The 27,099-nt window shown below is 36.5% G+C and overlaps 1 protein-coding gene and 1 long non-coding RNA gene across 6 annotated transcripts in view; one reads left to right on the top strand and one right to left on the bottom strand.

The window, feature by feature from the left end:
• The window catches only part of IPO8 (importin 8), a 73,637-nt gene extending 51,966 nt beyond the window's left edge, over positions 1–21,671 (top strand). For 3 of the 5 annotated variants that reach the window (XM_032159937.2, XM_058442023.1, XM_058442024.1), the window contains 6 exons: positions 1,534–1,629; positions 10,974–11,194; positions 13,487–13,692; positions 16,376–16,579; positions 18,647–18,763; positions 19,702–21,665. In XM_032159937.2, the coding sequence (XP_032015828.1) occupies positions 1,534–1,629; positions 10,974–11,194; positions 13,487–13,692; positions 16,376–16,579; positions 18,647–18,763; positions 19,702–19,799 (942 nt within the window). In that variant the 3' untranslated portion in view covers positions 19,800–21,665. Of the gene's footprint in view, positions 1–1,533; positions 1,630–10,973; positions 11,195–13,486; positions 13,693–16,375; positions 16,580–18,646; positions 18,764–19,701 lie in introns of all 5 variants that reach the window. The other 2 variants (XM_032159939.2, XM_058442025.1) reach the window with 1 other exon arrangement.
• Positions 1–27,099, bottom strand: part of LOC131383972 (uncharacterized) — a 69,253-nt gene that overhangs the window by 458 nt on the left and 41,696 nt on the right. Inside the window, exon 2 of the long non-coding RNA XR_009214399.1 lies at positions 7,452–7,614. This is a non-coding gene — a long non-coding RNA (uncharacterized LOC131383972). The remainder of the gene's footprint in view (positions 1–7,451; positions 7,615–27,099) is intronic.

The raw sequence follows: 27,099 nt of genomic DNA, 5'->3' as shown, positions 1-27,099 counted from the left end.
AAAAATTACAAGATACATTTTTGTTTTCTTTCCTTTTGGCAAACCAAAACAAACGGTCCCCAAGTAAATGCAATTTTGAGAAAAGGGAGTAATTATTTTTCTTTCTGTATCATATGACCCCATGAAGTAGGTTCTTTTATTCCCATTTTATAGATGGGGACAGTCAAAGAGGTTAAGTAACTTTTCTAAAAACACAGCTAGTAAGTGGAAGAGCTGCGGTTTTAACATAAGCAGCCTGGTTCCAGAGTCCGTTCACATTTAGAAGCTAGACTGTGATATACTGTCCTAGAGATAGCATTTTAAATTTATGTAAATACAGTTGACTCTTGGCTTTGCCTGATATCTGCTTATCATTCAGCTCACTACTTTCCAGCTTCCAAAATGTCTATTGCTGTTATCTCTACTTTTTTCTGTCTTTGTATATGTACATCTTTAAAATCTCTTTATTGTCATTTTGATAGCATTTTGGGAGAGAATGAAATTAAATGGGAATGTTAAATCTGTCAGAATTATCTGGAATTTCTTAATTTATTTTTCTTAAATTTTATTTTTCTAGAAAATCATCTAATCTGAGTTTTTAAATGTAAAGAATATAGTGTTCTTTATAGTTTTATTTCTAATCTGTCTTTTGTCTGTATATGTCTCTTTCCTAATATTTTTAATGTTTTGCTTTTTTTTTCTACTTAAAAATAACTTATATAAAAGCTGCTTACTTCATTAAGTCTTTTTTTTTCAATGAATTTGCTTTTGGTTCTCTCTGTTACCTCTTTTTGTCTATATTTTAAATTTCTGGCCCACCCTTATTTCTTTAAGTCTATTCTCTTTCTTATGTCTTATATTTGAATAATTAATTTATTCTTTTTACCTTAAACAATTTTTAATATAGGCATGTTCTAGGAACATTTTTGGGAATCTTATTATAAGGCAGTCATATTCCACATTTTATGTATGAACATGTACATTGTGGAATTGTTTATAATAGTGAAAATACAGAATTAATAATAGGGGAACTGTCTGATAACTTTGTTATATTCACCTACTGTCATATTGTATAGTTATAAATGGTTACAGTGTCCATGAAAAATATTCCTAATTATTAAGTTCATGTTGGAGAATTGAAAGGTATGTAATATGAAATTATGGTGGTTATGAAAAAAATGGGTTCATAGGGACCAGGATTCAAAAGGAACAGAAAAATAGTTTGTTTAATAAGAAGATTATTTTGTTTTGGTTTTGATTTCATTTTGTAGTTTTGGTGCCTTTAAAGGGAAGCTTCATTTATCTGGAAAATTAGCTCATATAGTCTACTTTATTAATCCAAAGTCAAATAAGTGAATTATTGCTCCTTATAAGAAATGAGATGATAGATGGAATTTATTTTGACCATTTTTCTTTGGGTTGGTGAGGTAAACTTGCACAGCAAGCAAAGCTGTGGTTCCTATGGCTGAATTTATATGGGACATTTGTGCATGTGGACTTGATTAACCTCTATGCAGTGCCACTTTTTGCTGAGCTAAATTGTAATTACTGCAGGTACTATGTGGAGATGCAGGAGAAGATGCAGAATGTCATGCAGCTAAACTTCTGGAAGTCATCATTCTTCAGTGCAAAGGAAGGGGAATTGATCAGGTAATGTATGTCTGGAAAGTGCCTTACTTGACGGTTACATTTGAAGTTTACATGCCTGCTTGACTTTTCATTTATATTATGATGAAAAATGGAAAGGACAGCCTGTAGATCGTGCTTTCTGGTGCAAATCCTGTTTAATTGACAAAAAGAGCCAGGTAGTTTGGAAACTGTACCTTGCATTGTAGCTGAAAAAGATATGCACAGAAAAATATGTAATAATGTAAGGGACTATCAAAAAAATAATGAAGGAAATGTGTAAATTCTACTCAGCTGGTGTCTCAGAGATTTCATGTTCCCTTTGTTTTTGTGTATCCTATTTAAATACTCCTAGGTACCTTTTCTAACCAGAAATTAAGGTACTATAGAAAAAAATATTTCTTGACCATTTTAAAAGGCTAAATTTTATACTTTATATTTTTCATAAGTTATAAATTTTTAATCTTTGTTTCAACAAGATTAATGCAATTTTTGATACTGTTGTGGTATGTTCAATAACTAAGAAAAATGTTGAAATTTTCAAGTAAAATTGAATTTTTCTTTTCTATAAGTTTTGCTTTATGTATTTCTTATAATAGTTTTGAGATATAATTCACGTTCCATACATTTCATCCATTTAAAGTGTATACGCACATGGTTTTTAATGTATTCACAGAATTGTGCAATTGTTATCACAATTTTAGAACATTTCATCACCCCTCTCCCAAAAAACTCATTAACAGTCACTCGCCCCAAGCTCTGGGCAACCACTGTGACTTTGTCTCTATAGATTTGCTTATTCTGGGCATTTGATGTAAATGGAATCATCTTATATGTGGTCCTTTGTGACTGGCTTCTTTCACTTGTCATAGGTTTTCAAGGTTCATCTGTGTGGTAGTGTGTATTGGTACTTTATTTCTTTTAATGCCAAATAATATTTCATTGTATGGTTAAATCACATTTTATCCATTCATCAGTTGTTGGTCATTTGGGTTATTTTTACTTTTTGGCTGTTATGAATAATGCTGTTAGGAACTTTTGTGTACAAGTTTTTGTGTGAATATGTTTTCATTTCCTAGGAGTGGAATATGGTCATTCTGTGTTTAATCATTTGAGGGACTGTCAAACTGTTTTTAAAGCAGCTGCACCATTTTCCATTCCTACAGCAATGATAGAGGGTTCCAATTTCTTTGTGTTTTTGCCAGCACTTATTTCATTTGTGAAGTAGTGTCTCACTGTGGTTTTTATTTGCATTTTTATGATGGCTAATGATCTTGAGCATGTTTCATGTACTGATTAGCCTTTTGTATATCTTTTTTTGGAGAAATGTCTAAAATCGGATCATTTGCTCATTTGTAATTATTTGTCTATTTATTGAGTTGTTGGAGTTCATTATATATTCTACATTGAAGCCTGTTATCTGGTATCATTTGCAGAATTTTCTCCCAGTTTGTCTTGATGGTGTCCTTTGAAGCACAAATGTTTTTAATTTTGATGATGTCCATTAATTTTTTTTTTTTTTATTTTTATTGCTTGTGGTTGGTGTCTTCTTTTTCTTTTTTTTTTGGAGACAGGGTCTCATTCTGTCACCTGGGCTGGAGTGCAGTGGCACAATCTTGGCTCACTGCAGCCTTGACCTCCAAATCCTCCCACCTCAGCCTCCTGAGTAGCTGGGACTGCAGGCACGTGCTACTACACCTGGCTAATTTTTGTAGAAAGTCCTGGGACTACAGGTATGAGCCACTGTGCCTGGCTGTTGTCATATTTAAGAAACATTGCTAGCTCCAGTGTCATGAAGATTTATCCTCTTTTGTTCTAAGAGTTTTATAGTTTTTTTCTTATATTTAGGTCTTGATCTATTTTGAGTTAATTTTTGTACATAGTGTGAGGAGGGGGTCTGCATTTTAATTCTTTTGCATGTAGTTATGAAGTTGCTTCAACACCATTTGTGGAAAAGACTATTTTTTCCCCATTGAATTGTTTTGGCATTCTTGTCGAATCAGTTGACTATAATGTGAGGGTTTTTTCTGGACTCAGTCTACTTGATTTATGTACTTATCTGTTCTTATTCCAGTACTGCATTGTCTTTATTACTTTAGCTTTGTAGTAAGTTTTGAAGTCAGGAGGTTTGAGTCCTGTAACTGCATTCTTTTGTGAGATTGTTTTAGCTAGTCAGGGTCTGTTAAATTTTCATACGAGTTTTAGGATCCGTTTGTCAATTTCAGTAAATTAGCCAGCTGGGATTGTAACAGGCGTTGTGCTGAATCTGTAGATTAGTTTGAGAAGTATTTCTGTTTTAAAAATAGTCTTTCAATCCCTGAACATGGGGTGACTTTCTTTTATTTAGGTTTTCTTTAATTTCTTTCAGCAATGTTTGGTTGTTATCAGAGTATAAGTTTTTCAATTCTATTCCTAAAATATTTTTATATATTTTCTTTTTGACGCTATTGTAAATGGAGTTGTTTTATTTTCAGATTTGTTGCCAGTGTATAGAAATATAATTGTTTTTGCATGTTTATCTTGTATCCTGCAACCCTGCTGAACTGATTTATTAGTTTTAATGGTGGTTTAGTGGATTCTTTAGGATTTTCTGTAAACAGGATCATATTATCTACAAGTAAGAGTTTTACCTTTCCAGTTTGGGTGCCTCTTATTTTTCTTGACTAATTGCCCTGGCTAGAAGCTGGAGTGCAATATTGAATAGCTATGATGAAAAGAGACATCTCATCTTGTTCCTGGTCTTAGGAGGGAACACATTCCGTCTTTCACCATTAAGTCTGATGTTACCTGTGGGCTTTTCATGTATGCCCTTTTGTCAGGTTCAGTTCTTGACTGTTGCTAACTTGTTGCTTTTATCATAAAGGGTGTTGAATTTTGCTGAATGCTTTTTTCTGCATCTGTTGAGATGATCATGTGGTTTTTGTCTTTTTAGAATAGAGATGTATTGCATTAATTGATTTTCAGATTTTAAATCAAACTTGCATTCCTGGTATAAATCACACTTATCAAATATGATCTCTGTATATATTTCTAGATTAAATTTCCTGGTAGTTTTTAAAAAGTATTTTTGTGTCTATGTGCATAATATATATTGATCTCTAATTTTCTTTTCTTGTGATGTTTTTTATCTGGCTTTGGTATCAGAGTATTGTTGGACTCATTGAATGAGCTGGGAAGCATTCATCCTTTCTCTGTGCAAAGAGTTGTGAAGAATTGCTCTTCTTTTTTAAATGTTTGGTGGAATTGAGCAGTGAAACTATCTGGGCCTATTTTTATCTGTGTTTTGTTTTGTTTTGTTTTTGGTGAGTAGTTTTAAACGGCCAGGCCAATTCAGTCTCTTTATTTGTTATAGATCTATTCGTAGTTTACATTTCTTTTTAAATTCACTTCAGTAGTTTGCATCTTGGAATTTTTCAACGTAATTTATCTAATTCGTTGCATGTGGTTCATAGTATTTCCTTATGTCTTTTTGTTTCTGTAGGCTCCATAGTAATGACGCTGTTTTGTTCCTGTTTTGTTCCTTCTCTCTTTTTTTTCTTAGTTGACTAAAAGTTTATCAATTTTGAGTTTTTCAAAGAGCTAACTTTTGGTTTTGTTCTCTATTTTTCCTTTTTCCATTTTATTAGTTTCCACTCTAATCCTTATTTTTTCCCGTCTGCTTGCTTTTTGTTAGTTGTTCTTTTTCCAGTGTTTTAAAGTAACAGGTTAGATTATTGATTTGAGATGTTTGCTTACACTTCTTAAGTCCAGAATTTTTTTTTTTTTTTTGAGATAAAGTCTTGCTCTGTCACCCAGGCTGGAGTGCAGTGGCGCAATCTTGGCTTACTGCAACCTCCGCCTCCTGGGTTCAAGTGATTCTCGAGCTTCAACCTCCCAAGTAGCTGGTATTACAGGCGGGCGCCACCACACCCAGCTAATTTTTGTTTTTTTAGTAGAGATGGGGTTTCGCCATGTTGGCCAGGCTGATCTCGAACTCTTGACCTCAGGTGATCACCTGCCTCAGCCTCCCAAAGTGCTGGGATTACAGGCGTGAGCCACCGCACCTGGCCTGGTTCTCTTTTACAATGCCTGTATCTTTACTGTAATTTTATCTTTGAGATACTGTCTCATAGCTTTCTTTAACAGTAGTTTATTTTATTCTTTAAGCATTATGATGGCCGATTTGCTGTTTTCAAAGTTCATCTTTGTGGCGGGGCCCAGTGGCTCACGCCTGTAATCCCAGCACTTTGGGAGGCTGAGGCAGGTGGATCACCTGAGGTTAGGAGTTTGAAACCAGCCTGGCCAACATGGTGAAACCCTGTCTCTACTAAAAATACAAAAATCACCTGGGCATGGTGGCATGCGCCTGTAATCCCAGCTACTTGGGAGGCTGAGTCAGGAGAATTGCTTGAACCCAGAGGCAGAGGTTGCAGTGAACCGAGATCGCGCCATTGCACTCCAGCCTGGGTGACAAGCAAAATTCCTCCGTCTCCAAAAAAAAAAACCCAAAAAGCAAGATTCATCTTTGAGGTTTGGACCTGAGGGGACTTGCTTTGCCTGTCTCCTTCCTTGGCCATCTCTGGTGAACTGCTGGCCCATCTTTTTGCTCTCAGTAGAGCTTCCTTTTATTTACTTACCACCAAAATCTTCATTATTTTTGAGAATGACTTCTGCCTACCCCCAAGCTTTATTGGGGTATTAGTGACAAAAAAAATTATGACCTTTCTAAAAAATCATAAAGTTTTACTGATATTTATTTAAAAAACTTTTTTTTTTTTTATGGAGATTGGATCTCTCTCTGTTGCGTAGGCTGGAGTGCAATGGTGCAGTCGTATCTCACTGTAACCTCAAATTCCTGGGCCCAGGTGATCCTCCCGTCTTACCGCCTGAGTAGCTGGGACTGACGACAGGCATATGCCACCATGCCCAGCTCATTTTCAAATTTTTTGTAGAGATGAGGTCTCACTCTGTGGTTTTGGCCGCTCTCTAACTCCTGGCTTCAAGTGATCCTCCCGCCTCAGCTTCCCAAAGTTCTGGGATTACAGATGTGAACTACCACCTGTCCCTGACAGGTATCTTTGAAGGCTCTTCCCCCCTTTGTTATTATGTACTTTTTAGGTGATATAGTGGAGGTGAAAAGTAATTATGATGTTAACAAAATAAGAAGGTAGTAAAGCACAAGACATGAGTGGGGCTAAAGAAGTATTTAGTTCTGTTGACTGGATTTTGGAGGGTTCTGAGCTATAGGCTTTAATAATGGAAACATAGGTTGGGGAGAGGTTCAGAAGACTATAGAATAAATCCATGCCAAAGACTTTAGAATCCATTCTGTATGCCAGAAGCTGGCAAGCTATGGCCTGTGCTGTACCACAATGTGGTGCAAGGTCAAAGGGGAAGTGGATATATGCGAAGGGGCAAAACCCAGGGGTGTCCTTGCTTTATAACAACCTACTCTCATGGGAACTAGTTCATTCCCACAAAAAGTAATTCAGTTGTGCCAGAATGATAGTGAGAAGTCGCTCATTACATCACAACAGGAGAATGGCCCCAAGGCATTCATAAGGGGTCTACCACTACCATAACTCAAACACTTCCCACTAGGCCCCACCTCCCAAAACCTGCCACATTGGGGATCAAATTTCAACATGAGTTTTGGGAGGACAAACCATGTCGAGACCATAGTAGTATTCAAGAATTTGTGTATCAGAAAGTTAAGGACACAAGGTGATCTCTACTGTTAGTGAGGTTACCATTACAGTGCACTCAAGTACAGCTGAAGGACTGTATTGATTGGCATTCCATTCCTCTAAATTTCCTGTAAATTAGTGATTACATTTAGTGTTGTCTTGGATTCAGGTTTGACTCACCAGGCTAGAGTGCAAATGGCACACCCTCAGCTCATGCACTTCATGGGTGATGGTGTGTAATTTTACTAGAAGGCACAGTATGTCTGGTGGTCTCTCATGATGTTAGTGTTGCTGATGGTGATCTTCTAATTCTGTCATTTCTTCTTTATTAGGTGAAATATTCCTATAAAGAGAAATGTTTTCTCATAAATTATCAGGTTACGCTGAGAAACAGCTTGAGTATTTCACTTTATTTACCATTATTCAAGATAAGTTTCTTACCTAGCATTCTCCAAAGATGATCAGTAAATGTTTTATTACGTTGTTTGGTTTTTAAAATTTTTAGTATCCTTATGAATGTATAGATCCAAATTTACTCTATGTGTTTCAGTGTATTTTAAGTATACATAGTTTCATTTTTGTCCCATGGGAGCCTCTTGAATTTGTCTTATGAGCCCTTTTAACCTGATTCTAATAGTCTTTGGTAGTTTTGTTTCTGTCTTGGTATGACTAGATATTCCAGGCTTATCTTATAGATGTCTCGTCCTAGCCTGGGAAATGGTATTCAAGACTACAAGCTGGGCACAAGGGATATTCATTGCTAGGCATATATATCTAAAACATATATATATGTATAGTATATACGTGTATATATAATATATACCATTTATAGATCATATTAATAAATTGATATATAATTAGCTACATATATACTAATGCATATTAATGTATATATCTAATATATCGCTATATATATATTCATTGATATTGGATTGGTCATTGTTTCTACAAAATAGAGCCAAGAAATATGTTGTTTGGCTTTTTTTAGTCAATAAAACATTAATGTACACAGATAATTCTTTTTTTAATTTTAGATTTGGGGGGTACATGTGCAGGTTTGTTACATGGATATATTGTGTGATGCTGAGGTTTGGGTTTCCATTGAACCTGTTGCCCAGATAGTGAACACCATACCCAACAGATCATTTTTCAACCCTTGCCCCACTCTCTCCTTTACCTCTTTTGGAGTCCCCGTACCTATGATTTCCATCTTCATGTCTCTAATACTCTAATATGCACAGATTTCTTTTTTTTTTTTTTTTTGAGATGAAGTCTCGCTCTTGTACCCCAGGCTGGAGTGGAGTGCAAATGACTCAATCTCGGATCACTGCAGCCTCCGCCTCCTGGGTTCAAGTGATTCTCCTGCCTCAGCCTCCCAAGTAGCTGGAATTACAGGCGCCTGCCACCACGCCCGGCTAATTTTTGTATTTTTAGTAGAGACAGGGGTTTCACCATGTTGGTCAGGCAGGTCTCAAACTCCTGACCTCGGGTGATCCTCCCACCTCAGCCTCCCAAAGTACTGGAATTACAGGCGTGAACCACCACGCCTGGCCACACACAGATATTTCTAATTCAAATTCATGACTACATTCTTTATCCTTAACTTACTTGATTCTGTTCTGTGTCTCCTGCACCAAAAATTCTGGTTCTCATCTTAATTACTTGCTTGCTTTATCCCATTAATGGATACATCTAGTCTCAGACTAATTATACCAACATTATTACCAAGAAATGGTTACTGCTATTTTTTTTAGTAGCTCTTTTTATCTCTAAGATATGTTCATCCACTAGACAGTCAAATAATTAAATTTTAAAGTTATTAAAATAATCCTCATTTGGTTGATTCACTTACTTCAATTTATCTTAATTTTTAGAAATAGCTTAATTTGCACTCTAGCCTGGGTGACAGAGCAAGACTCTGTCTCCAAAAAAGAAAAAAAAAGAAATAGCTTAATTTTTTGGTAACAGATATGTGAACCATAGACACAGTTCTAAGGTCTAATTTATAAGACAAGGTATATTCAGAGAAGTCCAGCTTCCACCCTATCCCTCTACCCTTCTTCTCCTTCTCCGTTTCTTCCCCTAGTTTTAGTTCATCCTTTCATTAAAAAACAAAACAAAAACAAAAAATAGATATTCTGTCCTTGCCTTCTTAGGTAAATAGTAGCATACTATACATTTTCTGTGCTGCCTTCTACACTAAGTAACATATCCTGCAGATCACTTGGTAGTAGCATATAGAGATATTCTGCATTGCTTCTGCAGCTGCACAGTGCTCTAATTGTGCATTTATGTAGTTGTCCAACCAGCTTCCATAATCGATTTTGTTTTAATATAATGGAATTCTTTTAGTTTTACTAGTTCTAAAACTTCGCAGTTCCTTTATGTTCTTATGGGTTTGTGTGTAATAGTAAATATTTGTTAAAATGAAACTTTATTTTCTATTTATTTAAATTGACGTAATTGTATGTTTATAGAACACATAGTGATGTTTTGATACAATGTGTAGTGATCTGATCAGGGTAATTAGCATATCCATTGTCTCAAACATTTATGGCTTCTTTGTGTTGGGAACATTCAATGTCCTCCTTCTAGCTATTTGAAACTATGTATTACTGTTAACTAATAGTCATCCCATAGTGCTAAAGAACACCAGAACTTATGTCTCCCATCTAGCTGTAATTTTGAAACTTTAGTTTTAAAACATCTCAAAAAGAGCTTTTCAAACTTAATTTATATTTTCTTGTGGCTGTGTTTATCCACAACTAATTATTTGACCATGGTAATAATTTTTAACACAGCTTATATGTGTTATCTCAAATTAGAACACAGAATATGTTGTATCAGCATAAGTAGACGTAGAGTTAAACTAGTTATCTCATCTTTGTAAAGAGCTTTATAGTCTTAAAAGTATGTGTAGTCATGTATTTTGATTTAATATGTTATCCTAAACCAGACTAATAGTCTGCTGACCCAAATATATATGCAATTTGGCCTACTAAAAAGAAAATAATAAATATAACTCTTAAATTTCTACACAAAACCTTGTTTTTTCAAAGTTTAATTTAAAAGGGGGCTTATAGTAAGACCTCAGATTTTATTTTATACAAATCATTTCAGCTTATCCCCTTTAACTGAAAATAACTATTGGGAAATAGTTCTAGTAAAATTAGTTCCTCAATATTGCACCTTAGAATTGGAGTCAGATTTTATTTTAATGTTCAGGCTCCACCATTTTTTCTTCAGCCTTTTTCATCTTATGTCAACAGGAATTTTCTTTCTCAAAAACAATCTGATTACATCATAATTATTTTCAGTCCCATTTATTTATTTCCAATTTAATTTGTCAAAGAAAATGACATGCAGTGATTTCACCTTAGATGTGCAAGTGGCTGTGTCCACATAGGGATTATTGACACTATTTGAGCGTGGACTCTTACAGGACAATCTTCAGCTGACTTTAATTTACTTAAGAAGGAAGGAGATTATCTGGCACTGCTATAGGACTTGTTTTTGTCTATTTAGTCTCTCTAGGTTTTTATAATAATATAAATCTTTTAAATACCTCTAAAATGATTTAGTCAAAAGTCTCATTGCCATTAAGACTGTCTTATTTATTGAGAAGGCTCTGCCAATATTCAGCTTTCTATAAAAGTTACTTGGGCTATCTGTGTGGTTGACTCTCTTTTGCTTGTCTTCTAGTGCATTCCACTCTTCGTTCAACTTGTTTTGGAGCGATTAACTCGAGGGGTCAAAACTAGTGAGCTTCGTACTATGTGTCTTCAGGTTGCAATTGCTGCCTTGTACTACAACCCTGATTTGCTGCTGCACACTTTAGAACGAATTCAGTTGCCTCACAACCCTGGACCTATCACTGTACAGTTTATAAATCAATGGATGAATGATACAGATTGTTTTCTTGGGTATGTGTCTTTTGGATTTTACACTGCTTTTCTGTTTCTGGAAAGTTTGCTTTTTAATATTTCCATATAATAGCATGTACAAAGATAATTTTCATGTCTTAGGAATTACTTTTAGTGTATTGTTAATATTTAATTTTTAGAGGATTAAGAATGCATTTCAGCAGGGTAATCTAGTGGAAAGAATGCAGGCTCTGAAAATTTGATGTAGCCCTTTCCTGCTTTTTTTTTTTTTTTTTTAACACAAGTGTATCATTGTATCTCTAGGCAACAAGAATTAATTGTCTGGGTTCCATGATTAAGTGTCAGTGGGTAAAACATTCTAAATGGAGTCGGATTTCTAAGGATGGTACCCCTCTGGCAAAGATATAATGTAATGTCACAGAATGGTTAACTCTTTGCAGATCTCAAGGATGCCTGTTCTCAAAAGTGGAGTCAGAAGGCTTGTTATTTGTAGCCCAGGTGCTGCCCCAGTAGGAGAATTTGGTTTTATGTGAAGCACTCTCCTAGTTTTCAAAAACAGGAAGAGTGAGGCCGGGTGCGGTGGCTCCCGCCTGTAATCCCAGCACTTTGGGAGGCCGAGGCGGGTGGATCACGAGGTCAGGAGATCGAGACCATTCTGGCTAACATGGTGAAACCCCGTCTCTACTAAAAAACACACACAAAAAACTAGCAGGGCGTGGTGGTGGGCACCTGTAGTCCCAGCTACACGGGAGGCTGAGGCAGGAGAATGGCGTGAACCCAGGAGGCAGAGCTTGCAGTGAGCTGAGATCGTGCCACTGCACTCCAGCCTGGGCGACAGAGCGAGACTCCATCTGAAAAAAATAGGAAGAGTGAGATTCCAACTAGTGTTATGTGCACACCTCAGGTCACTCAACATGGATTAGTGATTGTGTTGTGCTAGAAATTGAGCTAGCTGTCTAATTTGTTTTAAAACGCTATCTAATATCTACCTGGAAATTAATAGTATTCTTTTTAAGTTTTGTGAGAGATCATTTAGAAAAATTTCCTGAGAGGAACAGACTCCCCACAGTGGTTAAGACACTGCTGCCACAGGCAGGAGAAGATGGAGGCCTGGATTAGGATGGGGCGTTAGGAATGGGGGAACATATTTACAAGCTGCTATGTGTGTTCTAATTTTTCTACTTGCAGGACACTGGGATTTATCCCTGATTGAGATTTGTTATTAAAACCTTGAAGGGAAGAACATACTTTCAAAGAAATTGTTGTTAAAGTTGTCTCTGAGAAAGATTTAGGGAGTAGAGATTTGGTCATTTAAAGTTAAGCGGTTGCTTCTCTTATGTCTTTATTAGCACTGGAAGCAGCCTCCCTGCTATTGTATAGACTGGGAGTCCTTGGGTTGTGCTTCCTTGGATTCTTTCGAGCTCTGCTTGATAATCATCTTTTCTGCTGTGATCCATGTGGCATGTATTTAGGGGCTGCATGGATGAGAAGGTCCTCAGGTCAAGTACAGTTCTGTTACAGCGTCCTAGTTGGGCATTAGTGACTTGAATCAATCAAGGAATGCAAATAATGAAGAATAACAGAAGCCTGTAGAATATTCATTATTGGATTTGTTATATTATTCTCACTTTAAACACATGGAATCACTGCAAGTGAATTTTTTATTCACACTTAAAATTTTAAGAATGTTTTGCCAATGTAATCTTTTAATTCTTAATTTTTTAGTTTTAAGCAACTTAGAGGAAGCATTTAGTAGAAAAATGTCTGATGTTTACTGGTCAAACTTTTTTTCTTTATGAATAAAATTTTTCTTGTCCTTATATTTTTCTTATGCTATTTTATAGCACAGGACTTTAGTAGATTGCTTACATTAAGTTCAGCTTACTATCTTACTAGATGCTGAGTTTTTGAAACATCTTTCACCTCTTAGGGTTTGGGTAGATTATGTGTGCTGAGAAGAAGAGTCTAAGAAACTCTTCATTCCCTCCCACCATTGTATAGGACTTTTATGCTGTCAAGTATAGGTATTTCTGCTTTATTAAAACTCCTTATGCCGAGGCCCATATATAACATTTATATTAATCATAAATTGATATTACAGCAAGATTCACCATGTTAATTGCAGACTCCCAGTAGGTCTTTGAAAATAATTGGTTTACAAAATTTGATTTACACAGGATTTCATACAGTACAAAACGGGGAATGTCTCTGTATGATACCAACAGATGAACCTTAGAGTATGCCTTGGACATTTCATTTTGTAGTTTCTCCAGAATTTGTTCTTTATTCCACTTCTCATGTCTACATTTTTTTTTTCTTCAAAATTTGCAGGCATCATGACCGGAAGATGTGTATAATAGGACTGAGTATCCTTTTGGAATTGCAAAATCGACCTCCTGCAGTAGATGCTGTGGTGGGACAGATTGTTCCCTCAATTCTTTTCCTTTTCCTTGGCCTAAAGCAGGTCTGTGCTACTAGACAACTGGTAAACCGGGAAGATCGTTCAAAAGCAGAGAAAGCTGATATGGAAGAAAATGGTAAAGTCTTCTAATTGAAATGAATGTTACAATTGATTTTGATTTGTGTATGCATTTTATTTGAATACTAGTCTATATGGAGACATTAAACAGATTTACATTCTTTGGCTTGCTGCACATATAACAAATATTTTGGGCTTGGTTGACTTGCTATTAATTGTATCATGTGATATAAATTTAGATTTGTGCACCTTCTGACACCTAATATATACTCAGTGATTTTTTATGGAGCCTAATAGATGTTGTTACACATCAAGAAACACATTTATAACAATCAAATGGTCTTGACTATAAGTTAGCAATCTAGTATCTAACTTTCTTGTTTGTGCCAACAGCCTCATCAAGGCAGCAGCCATGAGTTAAATGAATCATTACATTAAGAGCCGAAGTGTTAGTACCACAGATTAGTAGAGAGTTTCTTTTTTTTCTTTTTTTGGAATGGTTCTTAGGTAACTCATTATCAAAAATTATATTTGAGAGAGATATTTGTGATTTAAATATAAATTAAGGTAAAGTACATAAATGAAGTGGATATACTTGAGAATCGGAATAAGATTGTTAGAGTTGAATATTAGACCTTTGTTTTGTTTAATGATGAGATTGTGGAGCTACTTGCTAGAGACTAGGAAGTAGCATTCTCTAATTCCAGGTGGAGTTTTTCCTCTCCTGGTTAAAAACAGATACCTCGTTAGCTGAGAAAAATCAGAACTCTTCCTGGTAAACATACAGCTCTATTTTTGATGCTAAATTCTGTGATTTTAGCATGTATAGATTTAAAACACTTTTAATTGGCATCATCCCAGTTTGTTCATATACCAGGGATTATAAACTACCCTTTCTTCCCTCCCGAGCACAAAATACAGCTTCTAATTTGTTTTTTTGAAATCTGTGTAGGTCTTTTGAAGAAATGCTTCTTTATTAGAGGTGTTGCATGTGTGATTTTTGTTTTGTTTTGTTTTGTTTTTAGCTAACTGTGTGTCAACAGTTGTAGAATTCTTTTATTTTTTCCAGTATGTTATGATCTCTAATTTCTTGTTTTGGCAACTCTTTATTGGCTTATACTATATGGCTTGAGGGAAAATTTTCTAGTAATATCCCAGACTTTCTTGTACTTCCTACTAAAGTATGGAATGATTAACCAGTGGAGGTATTTCTCAGTCTTTTTGTATTAATAGTTATAATTTGCCATTCTTTTTTTTGTGTATTTGGTCCAAACTATGGTTAAGTGCCTTATTCCTAAAACTACCTGGTTCAATCTACCTGCTTCAATATGGTGTGTAATAGAACTAGTTTTAGGTTAATATTACCTGGTTTGGGTTTACTCCAGGATTTCTCTCTTATCTTGATTTTTGTTCTGCATTTACTGCCTTCCTGTTCCAGTATTTCAGTTACAGTCTAACTGCTAGGAACAGATTGACACTGAAAATAGATACAGAATCCATGGTGATACATAAGGTAGTTCAAGTTTTTAACTTTTCAAGTGACATGTAGCTAACTATTTTTCTTTACATTTTTGCTATTTCTTTTTATTATAAATTAGCAAATTATATCTTTATGGAGTACAAAGTGATGTTATGATTTGTGAATATAATATGGAATGATTAAATCAAACTAATATATCCATCACCTTAAATATCCTTTTTAATGGTGGGAACATTTGAAATTTACAGTCTTGCCAATTTTGAAATGTACATATACTATTAACTCTATTCACCATGCTGTACAATAGATACCAAAACAAAACAAAAACCTAATTCTTCCTGAGACTTTGTACCCTTTTACCAACATTCCCTCATTCCCACCACCTCCAGCCTCTGGTAACCACCATTCTACTCTCTACTTCTATGAGTTTGATTGTTTTAGATTCTATGTATAAGTGAGAACAGGCAGTATGTGTCTTTCTGTGCCTGGCTTATTTCACTTATCATAATGTCCAAGTTCATCAATGTCGTTGGAATTGACAGAATTACCTTTTTAAAAGCTGAATAGTGTTTCATTTTAAAGAATCTACATTTTCTTTATTCATCTGTTGTTGATGGACACTTAGGTTGATTCTGTAACTTGGCTATTGTGAATAATGCTGCGATGAACACAGGGCTGCTGCTATCTGTTCTACATACTGATTTAAAATATTTTAGATATATATCCTGAAGTGGGATGGCTGGATCTGTATTTTTACTGTTTCTACTAGCAGAAATGGTCTCATTTGGGCATTTCTAAGCAGTTTATAATCAACTCAGTTAATTAAGAGGACTGAATTCTCAATAGGAAGTCATTGTTTAAAACACATGCACTGACTGTACAGTCACTTTTTTTTTTTAAACAAAGTTAATTTTGAAATCTGCAATTGAATAATATTCTTGTATTAATGAACTTGCATAGCCTAACAGTAGTAATGTTCATCTGGATAACAGGTTTAGGGAACTTGTTTTCAGTGAGGAGGATAAGGACATTCTCAACTTAGCAAACTCTGCAGTAAAGATAAGGTTTATTTATTTTATTTTTTATTTTTATTTTTTGACTCTCCTCTTTAGACCAGGGATAGGATTTATTTTTATTAAAATTTTGTGGAAGATTTTTTCCTTTCCAGAGTGTAGTTTTATAGTCTTTGGTTTTTGTTGTGAAGTTTTATATTTTGTCCTTATGTGTTTTGATTCCTTTTAAATAATTAATGTGTTCACAGAGGAGATTTCAAGTGATGAAGAGGAGACAAATGTAACTGCTCAAGCAATGCAGTCAAATAATGGAAGAGGTGAAGATGAGGAGGAGGAAGATGATGATTGGGATGAAGAAGTATTGGAAGAAACCGCGCTTGAGGGGTTCAGTACTCCACTTGACCTTGACAATAGTGTGGATGAATATCAGTTTTTTACACAAGCTCTGATAAGTATGTCTTTACTCCCCACATCTTCTGATTTTTTTTTCCTAAACTCTTTCTTCATTTCTTCCTGTTTTGATATTTGCCCAAGATTGGTCTAGATTCTTTTAAAAAATTTATTGTTTATTCTTATGATAGAAATCCCCAAACACACATACATGAAATGATAGAAATTAAAATAATGAAACACCTGTCACCCAATCCTAGCAACTTTCATCATTGAGAAGTAGCAGGGTGAGCCTGTAGGTTATCCTTGCAAAAGTAATATATGGAGTATCTGTGTATATTGTTCATCCTTTAGGCATAAATGGGCAAGCATTTTTATAGCAAAGAATGAAGTGTTTCAGGCATACGTTGCTTAACAATTGTGCTAACAACCTATTAGTTATTCACAATCCCTAGAATGAAATTGCTGCCATAAGAGAGTGACTTTTTACTTTGTAAGTAATTTGCCAATTTTATACAACAAAGAACAGTATAATTACAGTTACAGGACTCATAAATGATTGGGGGGGAGAAAATATTTGCCACATGCGCATAATAGGCGTAATGTACACAGTGTACAGAGGCCATCCCCAAATGCGTAAGACCAGTAACCTAGTAGAAAATGGAAATGGAAAATTTACAGAATAAAAACAAGCCATTGAGGATATTTAGAAAATTATTAATCAAATAAATTATTTTAAATCTCATTAATATAGATTATTTGTTTTATGGTTAGATAGTATTTCCATAGTTATATTGTAATTTAGTTCCACTGTGGGACATTGAAGATTGTTTCCAATGTTTCTGCCATTATGAGGGTTATTAAAATGAACATCCTTACATGTAAATGTTGTTACTAATAAGGCAATATTAGCTTAATATATTGGTGTTTTTTAGTGTTGCTACAAATAGCATTAATGAAGAAAAAACTACCTAGATGTTTTTATTGAAATTCACAGGAATTGGAGGCAGAGAACACAGGAAACTATATTCCAAAGCATGGGAAACATAACAGCATAAACGTGGAGATGGAAATATGGAGGATGTGGCCTAGTGTGGTTCCAGACATGGGTGTGTCATAATCACCAAGGAAGCTCTTAGGTCTTGAGTAGGAGCTCAGGAGATGTACTTTTAAAGATGCTTCTCAAGTGACAAGCAACTTTAAACCAGCATGTAGGGGCCACTGCTTAAAGACTGTGAAGGAATACAGTTGGGCTGGGCTATAGTGGCCTTGAATTCTGGACTGAGGTGGTCCATCCCATTGCCCGTTGGAATAGTGTTGAAAGTTGTGTTCTGAGGCGGTGACCTTGTAGATGTGGTAATTCACTTCAGGGGAGTTATCCGGTGATGGATGATGTGCAGAAAAAACTGGAAACAACTAGATGTGGGAGCCAAGTGTTGGAAGTTCACTTTATTAATTTAGATGTATAGAGACCTGGAATGGGGAGGGTGACATTTGATGGAAAGCAGCATATAGATGAAAGACATTAAGAAAGAAGCAGAGCTTTGGGTGTGGCGAGGGCATGCTCAGGGATGTTAAGGATGTACAGTGGTTGACTGGGAGACTAATAGAACTGGTGAGATAAATGGAGAGATAGAAGGTTTGGGAGGAAATTGTTAAATTTGGTTTTAGTTGTGTTGAGTTTGAGATGAGCTATTCAAATGGAACAGTCCAGGAGGCTTAGGGGAAGGTTTTTCCTAGAGGTACAGATTTGAGTCCTTGGGGTGGTAGCAATGCAGAAGCTGCAGGTAGTGTGAAAATTCCAGAGGAAAATGGTAACGAGTGAGTACTGGTGTTCTGGATGTTAGAGAACATCCATAGAAGACAGCAAAGGAGACAGAGAACTAGGCAGACTAGAGACTTGCAATGTCCTAACCTTCCTTTGATATCCCACATAGCTGGGTACTAAGTGGGTACTCAGAAATAATCCTTTGTTGGCATAAGTTTCATTACCTTGTGTGTGTTGTAGTACTGTACTCTTTGTCTCTTACTGTCTGGGATAATTTCTTTGTAATTTGATCATGTTACTACTTGTTCTCTAAATTAATAGTCACTGTACCCTCCTGTCTTTTCCTCCCAAAATGCAACAGCTGTGCAGAGTCGAGATGCTGCCTGGTACCAGCTGCTGATGGCACCGCTCAGCGAGGATCAGAGGACGGCACTGCAGGAGGTGTACACACTGGCAGAGCACCGACGGACGGTGGCAGGTCAGCCAGAGTAACCTCCAGAGTGGAGTGCATGTGTCAGAGTGCCAACAGACAGCCTTATTTGATGAGCCAGGTGGCACCTAAACACTGTTTTTAAAATTGTTAGAGACTCAGCCTTTAAGATAATAAGGAATTGTCATTATTGTATGATTGTTTTAATCACTCATGATGTTGTAGCTTTGCAGAAACCTGCACATTACTATGTATCTCCTAGTGGTGTTCTCATTCACATTCTTATCCTATGTTGGAGGCAAAGGTACAAAGTAAGGCTTGGGATAAGTCTTGCCAAGGGAGACTTAATCAGTTGAATCACTCCCCTAAACATTTCAACCGTGGGCCAAAGGGACTTGACGAATTCTTGCAAGGAGCTTGTATTCCTGGAAATGGAATGCTCTCCGTTTCTCATTGTTGGGCTTTATTTGACATTGTTTCTTGTTGTTGATTTTCAGTTTTTAAGCTGGAGGAATTATTCTATGTTGATTATTGTAGTTACTTGTAGATTGTCATTGGAAAAGATTTTGTAGTTACAAAAAAATTTCAGTAGGAAACATGGCAAACTAGACATCTAGAGTTTAGAATGCTGATTCTTCTGCATGGACTTAGATTTTCAGTTCTGTGCAGATTCTCAGTCAGCCCTCCTGGTGTGAGAAGTCTGGGCTCCCTTTCAGCAGTAGAGACAGTGAAGTAGAATCCACCTCTGAGACGTGTTTTCTTTTCACTCGTTTTTTGCAGATTTTCCAATGGTAGTGAACATACCACCTTATTGACATGGGTCTGTTATTCTTAGTTATTCTTTGGCAAGATAACTAATACTACCAGTCACATTCTTTCACAGTTCTAAGCATATAAAGAATCTGGCTCCTTTGAGTCATCTCCAACTTTGTCACCTTAAGCATTCTTTTTTTTCTCTTCTCCCCTTTTCTTTTGAAAAATGCTAGAGGCAAAGAAGAAGATTGAACAACAGGGAGGCTTCACCTTTGAAAACAAAGGAGTCCTCTCCGCATTTAATTTTGGGACTATGCCCAGCAACAACTGAAGGAAAGAACATCAGCTGACCAAATGTCATCGCTGCATTTTATTTCACAAAAGGAGTGTGAGGGTCAAGGGGATGAAATGAGGGGGCTGCTTTTAGGGCCCTCCTGCTGTACCAGTTACCATCTGGCATTAGGCAGCACTTTTATCTACTCTTTCCCCTTTGACCTTTGTCACCCTGAAATATATATTTTAAACAGCTACTGTAAGTATGAAATGAAAGAAAAACAATCATTGGACTGGAAAGGACAAACCATATGTTCCAAAGGCTGAATGCCCAAGGTTGTTTTAGAGAATTGGATAGACTTGCACGTCTCAGGTTTTTGCCATGCAGAATCAATGGATTTATGCGGATAACAGTGCCTTCTGTTGTACATGAATTATCAGAAAAAAAATTTTTGGAGTGCATTGCAATTTTTTTTAAAGCATAAAACATATTTCTAGATACAACATAAACCTTGGTTATATGTCGACTATTCTGCATTTTACTCTGTGAATTTATTGTTAGGCAGTTACTGCAAGTCACTCTGGTTTCCAAAATCTTCACTGCTCCCTCTGCTCACCCTGCTGCTGGGGGGCTTTTTTCAGGGGTTGTATTATAAAATATGCACTGGCTCTGGTTTTTCATAAGATGTTTTGTGGCTTTTTAAAGAAATGTCTTACTCCCTCTTCTCATTTTTTTCTGCCTTGAAAAGGGGTGGTATTTCTTTTGGGGTCAACAAATACACATATCAATTTCACTCCTAACCTGGTAAGTTCAGGACTCATTTTCTTGGCAGCAAGTGGCAGGGGCTCTTTAGTCACTGGAGTTAACAGTAAGTCTGAGTATATTCTGAATAATGTAATTATGCAATTAATTGATAATCATACCTAAAGCACATTGAACTTCTAAGAGAAAGGTGCTGCATAAGCACACTGTCTTTCTGGATGGGAACTTGTATTTTAAATAACTTTTCATTCCAGCTGTGTTGGACTAGGGTCCAAAGCATTTTATAATATATTTTTTTTAATCTAGGAAAAAGACCCAAACAAATCTAACTTCTTGCTTTCTCACCTATTTGAATTTTCTCCTACCTAATTTGTTTGTGTCTTTATTATAGCTCAGTTTGACTTCTCAAACTTTTCAAGGGTTGGGGCAACTGCACTCTTAGGTGGCCTATAGGAAATATTGCAGATGGAGATTACAGTGTTTTTCTGACCTGGTTCAAGACCAGAACATGGGTCATAGGGTTTTTATTCAGCAAAATGAAAATGTATCTTCAGAACTTAACATATTACTGGATGTGACAGATTTTCCTTTCTGTGAAATTGAAAATTCACAAAAATTCACAGCTTAAATTTCCCATCAGTGACTGGAGGAATTTTTTTCAGGTGCTTCCTATATTACCATCCCTCATGCATATTAACTCTTTAGAATTTTAGGTTAAGTAATCTCTATAGAAGTAGCCTGAAAAACCATGAGTTTTGGAGTTCAGTGACCCCCTGCTTTCCTCTGCCCCTCCCTTCCCAAGGCATTGAAGCTGAATGTGCCAACTGGCAGTTAGAAGCGAAAGATGGCATTGGGAGAAATTTTAGAGAGCTTTCAAACTCTTTATTCTCATGTTCCACATGGTCTAATTTTAACATAAATAATATGCCTTCACACTGGATTGTAAAAGGCATGTGATTTTTGAGATTTTATTTTGTGATGTATTGTCTTCTGCAGTATTAAAGGGAAAGAGGTATTAATGTGCATTACCCTATCTTGTTTTTGAAGCCAGGGTAGTTGTATGATTTTGTTACCAGCAGTGCTAACCTGAATGTGACCTGGTTACCTTGGAAATGCAGGAACTTATATGAATGTACTATAAAATAAAATGCGGACTGATTCCCAGGATTCTGAACTCTTCTGTGTGAAATGTTTTCTGAAATGTGGAGGTGCTTTAAGCAGTTGATAATAACCCATCAGTATGTTTCCCTGACGTCTGGGGACCTGAAGCAAGGTGGACTGTAGGTCTGGGAGGGTAACCAGGGCTTATCAGGAACAGCTAATACATGGGGAGAAGTAGGGAGTGAAAGCCCATCTCATGAACCAGGAGGTCCGCACAAAAGAGTGTTGGAGCTCTGGAAAGGCACAGGGCGCTCAACCACAGCAGGACCTCAAAGGAAAGGAAGAGGTCACTAAAATGGTGCGATTTTCTGATGGGTCTACTATCAAATTATTACCAGTCAAAACTGGACTGGTAATACAGTAATGGGTATGTTCTTAGAAATGCTTCATGGGCATTTTGTTATTGTGTGAGCATCCTAGAGTCTACTTACACGAACCTAGATTGTGTAGCTTACTACACACCTAGGCTATATGGGATAGCCTATTGCTCCTTGACTACAAACCTGTACAGCATGTTACTGTAACTATACTGAATACTACAGGCAATTGTAACACAATGGTAAGTAATTATGTATCTAAACACAAAAGGTACACTAGAAATGTGGTATAAAAGATAAAGATGCATGAATGGAGCTTGCAGGACTGAAAGCTGCTTTGAGTGAGTGAGTGATGAGTGAACATGAATGTTTAGGACATTGCTGCAGCTGCACACTACTGTAGACTTTATATAACTGTATACTTAGGCTACACTAAATTTATAAAATAATTTTCTTCAATAATCTTAGCTTACTGTAACTTTTTGTGAACTTTTAACTTTTTAGCTCTTTTGTAATAACACTTAGCTTAAATCACATCCTACAGCTGTACAAAAACATTTTCCTTTATAGTATATTTATTCTATAAGCTTTTTTCTGTTTTTAAAATTTGTTTACTTTTTAAACTTTGTTAGCGACTAAGACACACATTAGCGTAGGCCTGCATGAGTCAGGATCACCAATATCCCTGTCTTCCGCCTCCACATCTTGTCCCACTGGAAGGTCTTAAGGGGCAATAACATGTATGGAGCTGTCATCTCCTATGTAGCAATGCCTCCTTCTGGAACACCTATTGAAGGACCTGCCTGAGGCTGTTTCACAGTTAACTTTTTTAATACGTAAGAGTATGCACTAAAATAACAAGCATAGTAAGTACTAGGTGATAGGAATTCTCCAGCTCCATTCTCTTATGGGCCTACTGTCATTTATGTAGTCCATTATTGACTGAAAGGTCATGGGGCACATACTTGTACTTGCATGATGGTAAGACCCATTACATTGTTAATCAGTGAAAATTCCTAAGAAAACAGTTATTTTAAATTGTCATTAAGTAATATAACGAATTATAGTACAGTTTTCTGTTTAGCAAGGGAGACTGAATAATCCAGGCATAAAAGGGAAACGTGGCCATGTATTAGGACCATGTACGTGCATGTGCGTGTATGCATGAATGTTTCATGCATTAAAAATTATTCCAGATGAACCTTAAATAGCAGTCTTTTCTGTTCTACCTTACTCTGTCCATTGAGACTGCTGTACAAATGCTGCCTGGGTGGATTGGGAAATTTCTAGGCGGTCTGCTAGCAAGAAAGGCTGCAAAATCAATAAATAAAGAGATGGCTTATACTCTGTAGATAGACTATGTTTGAGGAAGAAGTACAAAGGGCAACTATGGCTGATCCTGTAGCCAAGAAAGATGTGTAGGTGACAGAAGGCATGTGTCTAGGTGGTCTGAGGGTCCAGGCCAGACAGCAGTGCTGCTAAGAGAAAGGAAAGGGCTGTCTTGTGAAGAAGAGGGAGTGCAAGCCCAGACATCAAGGAGGAAGAGAAGGTGATGCACATGCTCCTTGCAGGACACATGGGAAGAAGCTCATCTTGGAGGTCATCCAACTTGAAAAAGATTTCACAAGTAGATGGGTGCCCCTCAAGAGCTGGAAATTGGAGGCTTTCTATAGGCTATGGAATATGCAGGGGCTGAGAGCAACTCAGGCAGGAGTGACCTTATGGAGACATTCCCCACTGGATCTCCCTAGGTATGAAGGGAAAACCTGGGGAGAAAGGGAACTACAAAGTACGGCCTCACAGGCACCTGTCCACTGTGGCCCAGTGTCTCAACACATCACTCTTAAATTTAGAGTGACCCACCATTCCTACTGCCTAGTGAGTGTGGGCAGTACCCTCAGTTTCTCTTCCTTGCCAGTCATTTCTCTTTTGAGAACTGCCTGTAGCTGGACCCTCATCCCTCCTGATTTCCATACAGTTTGACTCTACTTGTCTTCAGCATGCCAGTGAACTAGAATGCCATCACATGCGGGTAATCCCTGCCGTGGGAATGAGCCCTTTCCTCTTGTCCACACCACTGGTGTGTGTTTTGTTTGGCCTTGAATTGCTCACACCATTGATTATAGACTTGAGGGCAGAGATTATGCTTTATGTGGTATTAATATTTTATAGACATGTTTTGTTGTCTTTCTAATGCCCTGCATCTGGTGGCTAAGCATGGTAAATAGAATGAACACATGAACAAATGGATAATTGATGTTCTGCCAATGAGTTTGGATCTTAGAGGCATCTCGGAGGCCACAAATAAGATCTTGGAGATAGGTTCCTGTGGAGAGAACAAGTGTGCAACAGCAGCTGGATGGTGAAGTAGATGTATGCCTTTGGAAGGGAGCTGTTGTCTGTGGGTCACTGTGCCCCCTACTTTCTGTTCCTAAATCCAGTGCACAGTTTCTATGTGCAGCAGCATTCCAGGTAGGTTATTTTTTTTTCAGACCTCTCTTTCTGTAGTCTGCATGGCAAAGCACCCTTCTTCTAACTCCAGCTGTTCTTTTCCTTTCCTTTCCCCTTATGGCCTCATTCTTCTCTATTTAATTTTTAAGCTTGTTCATCTTCACTCCACTTCCTCACTTCCCAGACCCAAACATTTACTATGTCTCACTGATTCGCTCTTCAAAATATATTTTGAGTCTCCACTTCTTTCGATGTCACCTTAGTGTAAGCTACCACCATTGCTTTGCTAGAATATTCTAAAATCTTCAAATATTAGCTCTTACATCTGCTTTTCTGTCCCACAGCACCATCCTTAACCTATTCACACAATAGAATGATTTATTCAAAATGCAAAATATTGATTGTATAAAAAACCTGATTAAGATCTCTTAATGGCTTTAGGATAAAGAAAATCCTTAACATGGGTCATAATGCCCTAAGTTTATTTTACTCTATTTTTAGAGACAGGGTCTCACTTTGTTGCCCAGGCTGGAATGAAATGGTGCAATCACAGTTCACTGCAGCTTGATTTCATGGGGTCAAGTGATTCTACATTAGCTTCCTGAGTAGCTGGGAGTACAGGCAAGCACCACCATGCTTGGCTAGTTTTTTAATTTTTTGTGGAGACAGGGACTCAATATGTTGCCCAGGCTTGTCTCGAACTCCTGTCCTTGAACTATCTTTCCACCCTGGCCTCACAGAGAGCTGGGATTGGAAGTGTGAGGCCACCTGGCCACCCTAAGTAATTTGGCCCTTCCTCAGCTATCTCATTGTATGCAACTTCTTGGAAAGTACGCTCCAGTTGCCTTTTTTCACTGCCTCTAGTTCACTGGTTTCTTCTTCCAGTTGGTTCCTGGGCTTTTCTTTGATTGAAGGTTTTAAATTACTGATTCAATCTCTTTATTTGTTATTGATCTGTTCAGGCTTTCTATTTCTTCTTGATTCAATCTTGGTAGCTTGTATGTTTCTAGGAATTTATTCATTTCTTCTAGGTTGTCCAATGTGTTAACATGTAATTGTTCATATTAGTTCCTTTTAAAAATTTCTTTGGCATTGGTTATATCTTCTATTTCTGATTTTATCCTATTTTTTCCTAGTTAAGGGTTTGTTGATTTTGATTATCTTTTAAAAAAAAACTTTCAGTTTGTCGATTTTTCTTTTGTTTTCTGGTCTTCATTTATTTCTGCTCTAGTCTTTATTATTTCCTTCTTTCTGCTAGTTTTGGGCTTATTTCTTTTTCTAGTTCCTTGAGGTATAATGTTAGGTTGTTTGAGATCTTTTTTAATGTAGACATTTATACACTTCCATTTCAGCACTGCTTTTGCCGCCTCCCGTAAGTTTTGGCGTGTTGTATTTTTGTTTGTCTCACAATATCTTCTAATTTTTAAAATTTCTTCTTTGACCCAATGGTTGAATATATTGTTTAGTTTCCATGTATTTGTGAATTTTTCCAGTTTTCTTTTACTGATTTCTAGTTTCATTTCTTTGTAGTCAAAAAAGATAACTGAAATTATTTCAGTCTTCTTAAATTTGTTAGAACTTGTTTTGTGACCTTGCATGTAATCTATCTTGGAGAATCTTTCATGTGCAGTTGAGAGGAATGTTTACTCTGCTGCCGTTAGGTAGAAGGTTCTGTACATGTCTGTTAGGTCCATTTGGCCTATAGTGTTATTCAAAACCACCGTTTCTCTATTTCTCTAATGTCTGGATGAACTATTATTGAAAGTGGGGTATTGAAGTCTCCTAATACATTCTACTCCTATTTCTCCCTTCATATTTATCAATGTGTGCTTTATATATATAGGCGCTCTGATGTTGGGTGCATATATAATTGTTATGTCTTCCTGTTGAATTGACCCTTTTATCCTTATGTAATGACCTTCTTTGTCTCTTGTGACAGTTTTTGACTTAAAGTCTTTTTGTCTAATATAAGAAAAGCTGCTTACACTCTGTTTTGGTGACCATTTGCATGATGTATCTTGTTTCATCCCTTCACTTTCAGCCTATGTATGTCCTTAAATCTAAAGTGAGTCTTTTGCAGACACCCTATAATTAGATCTTGCTTTTTAATGCATTCAGCTACTCTATATCTTTGATTGGTGAATTTAATACATTTACATTTAAAGAAATTATTGATTGGTAAGAACTTACTACTGCCATTTTTTTCATTGGCTTCTGTTTTGTGGTTCTTTTGTTCCTCTCTTCCCCTCTTGCTGTATTTGTGATTTGATAATTTTTTATGGTTATATACTCTGATTCTTTTCTCTATTTTGTATCTGCTGAAGATTTTTTCTTTGTAGTTACTGTGCTTGCATAACCCTCCTTAGAATTGTACCAGTCTATTTTGAGCTGATAACTTCAATCACATACAAAAACTACACTTTTACTCTCCCATTCCCCACTTTGTTATTGATGTTGGAATTTGCTTTTTATGTTGTGTATCCATTAACCAATATTTTGTGGTTATATTCTTAATACTTTTGTCTTTTATGCTAGGGTTAAAAGTGATTTATGCACCATCATTACAATATTACATTATTCTATATTTGTCTATGTATTTACCCTTAGCAGTGAGATTTATACTTTCATATGCTTTTGTGTTGCTATTTAGCAAGAAGCTGATTTTT

This window comes from Hylobates moloch, unplaced genomic scaffold (assembly GCF_009828535.3).
Source record: "Hylobates moloch isolate HMO894 unplaced genomic scaffold, HMol_V3 SCAFFOLD_8, whole genome shotgun sequence".
In the NCBI taxonomy this organism is placed as follows: Eukaryota; Metazoa; Chordata; class Mammalia; order Primates; family Hylobatidae; genus Hylobates; species Hylobates moloch.
Note: the sequence above shows the minus strand (reverse complement) of the source record. Positions and strands in the feature narration are given on the sequence as shown.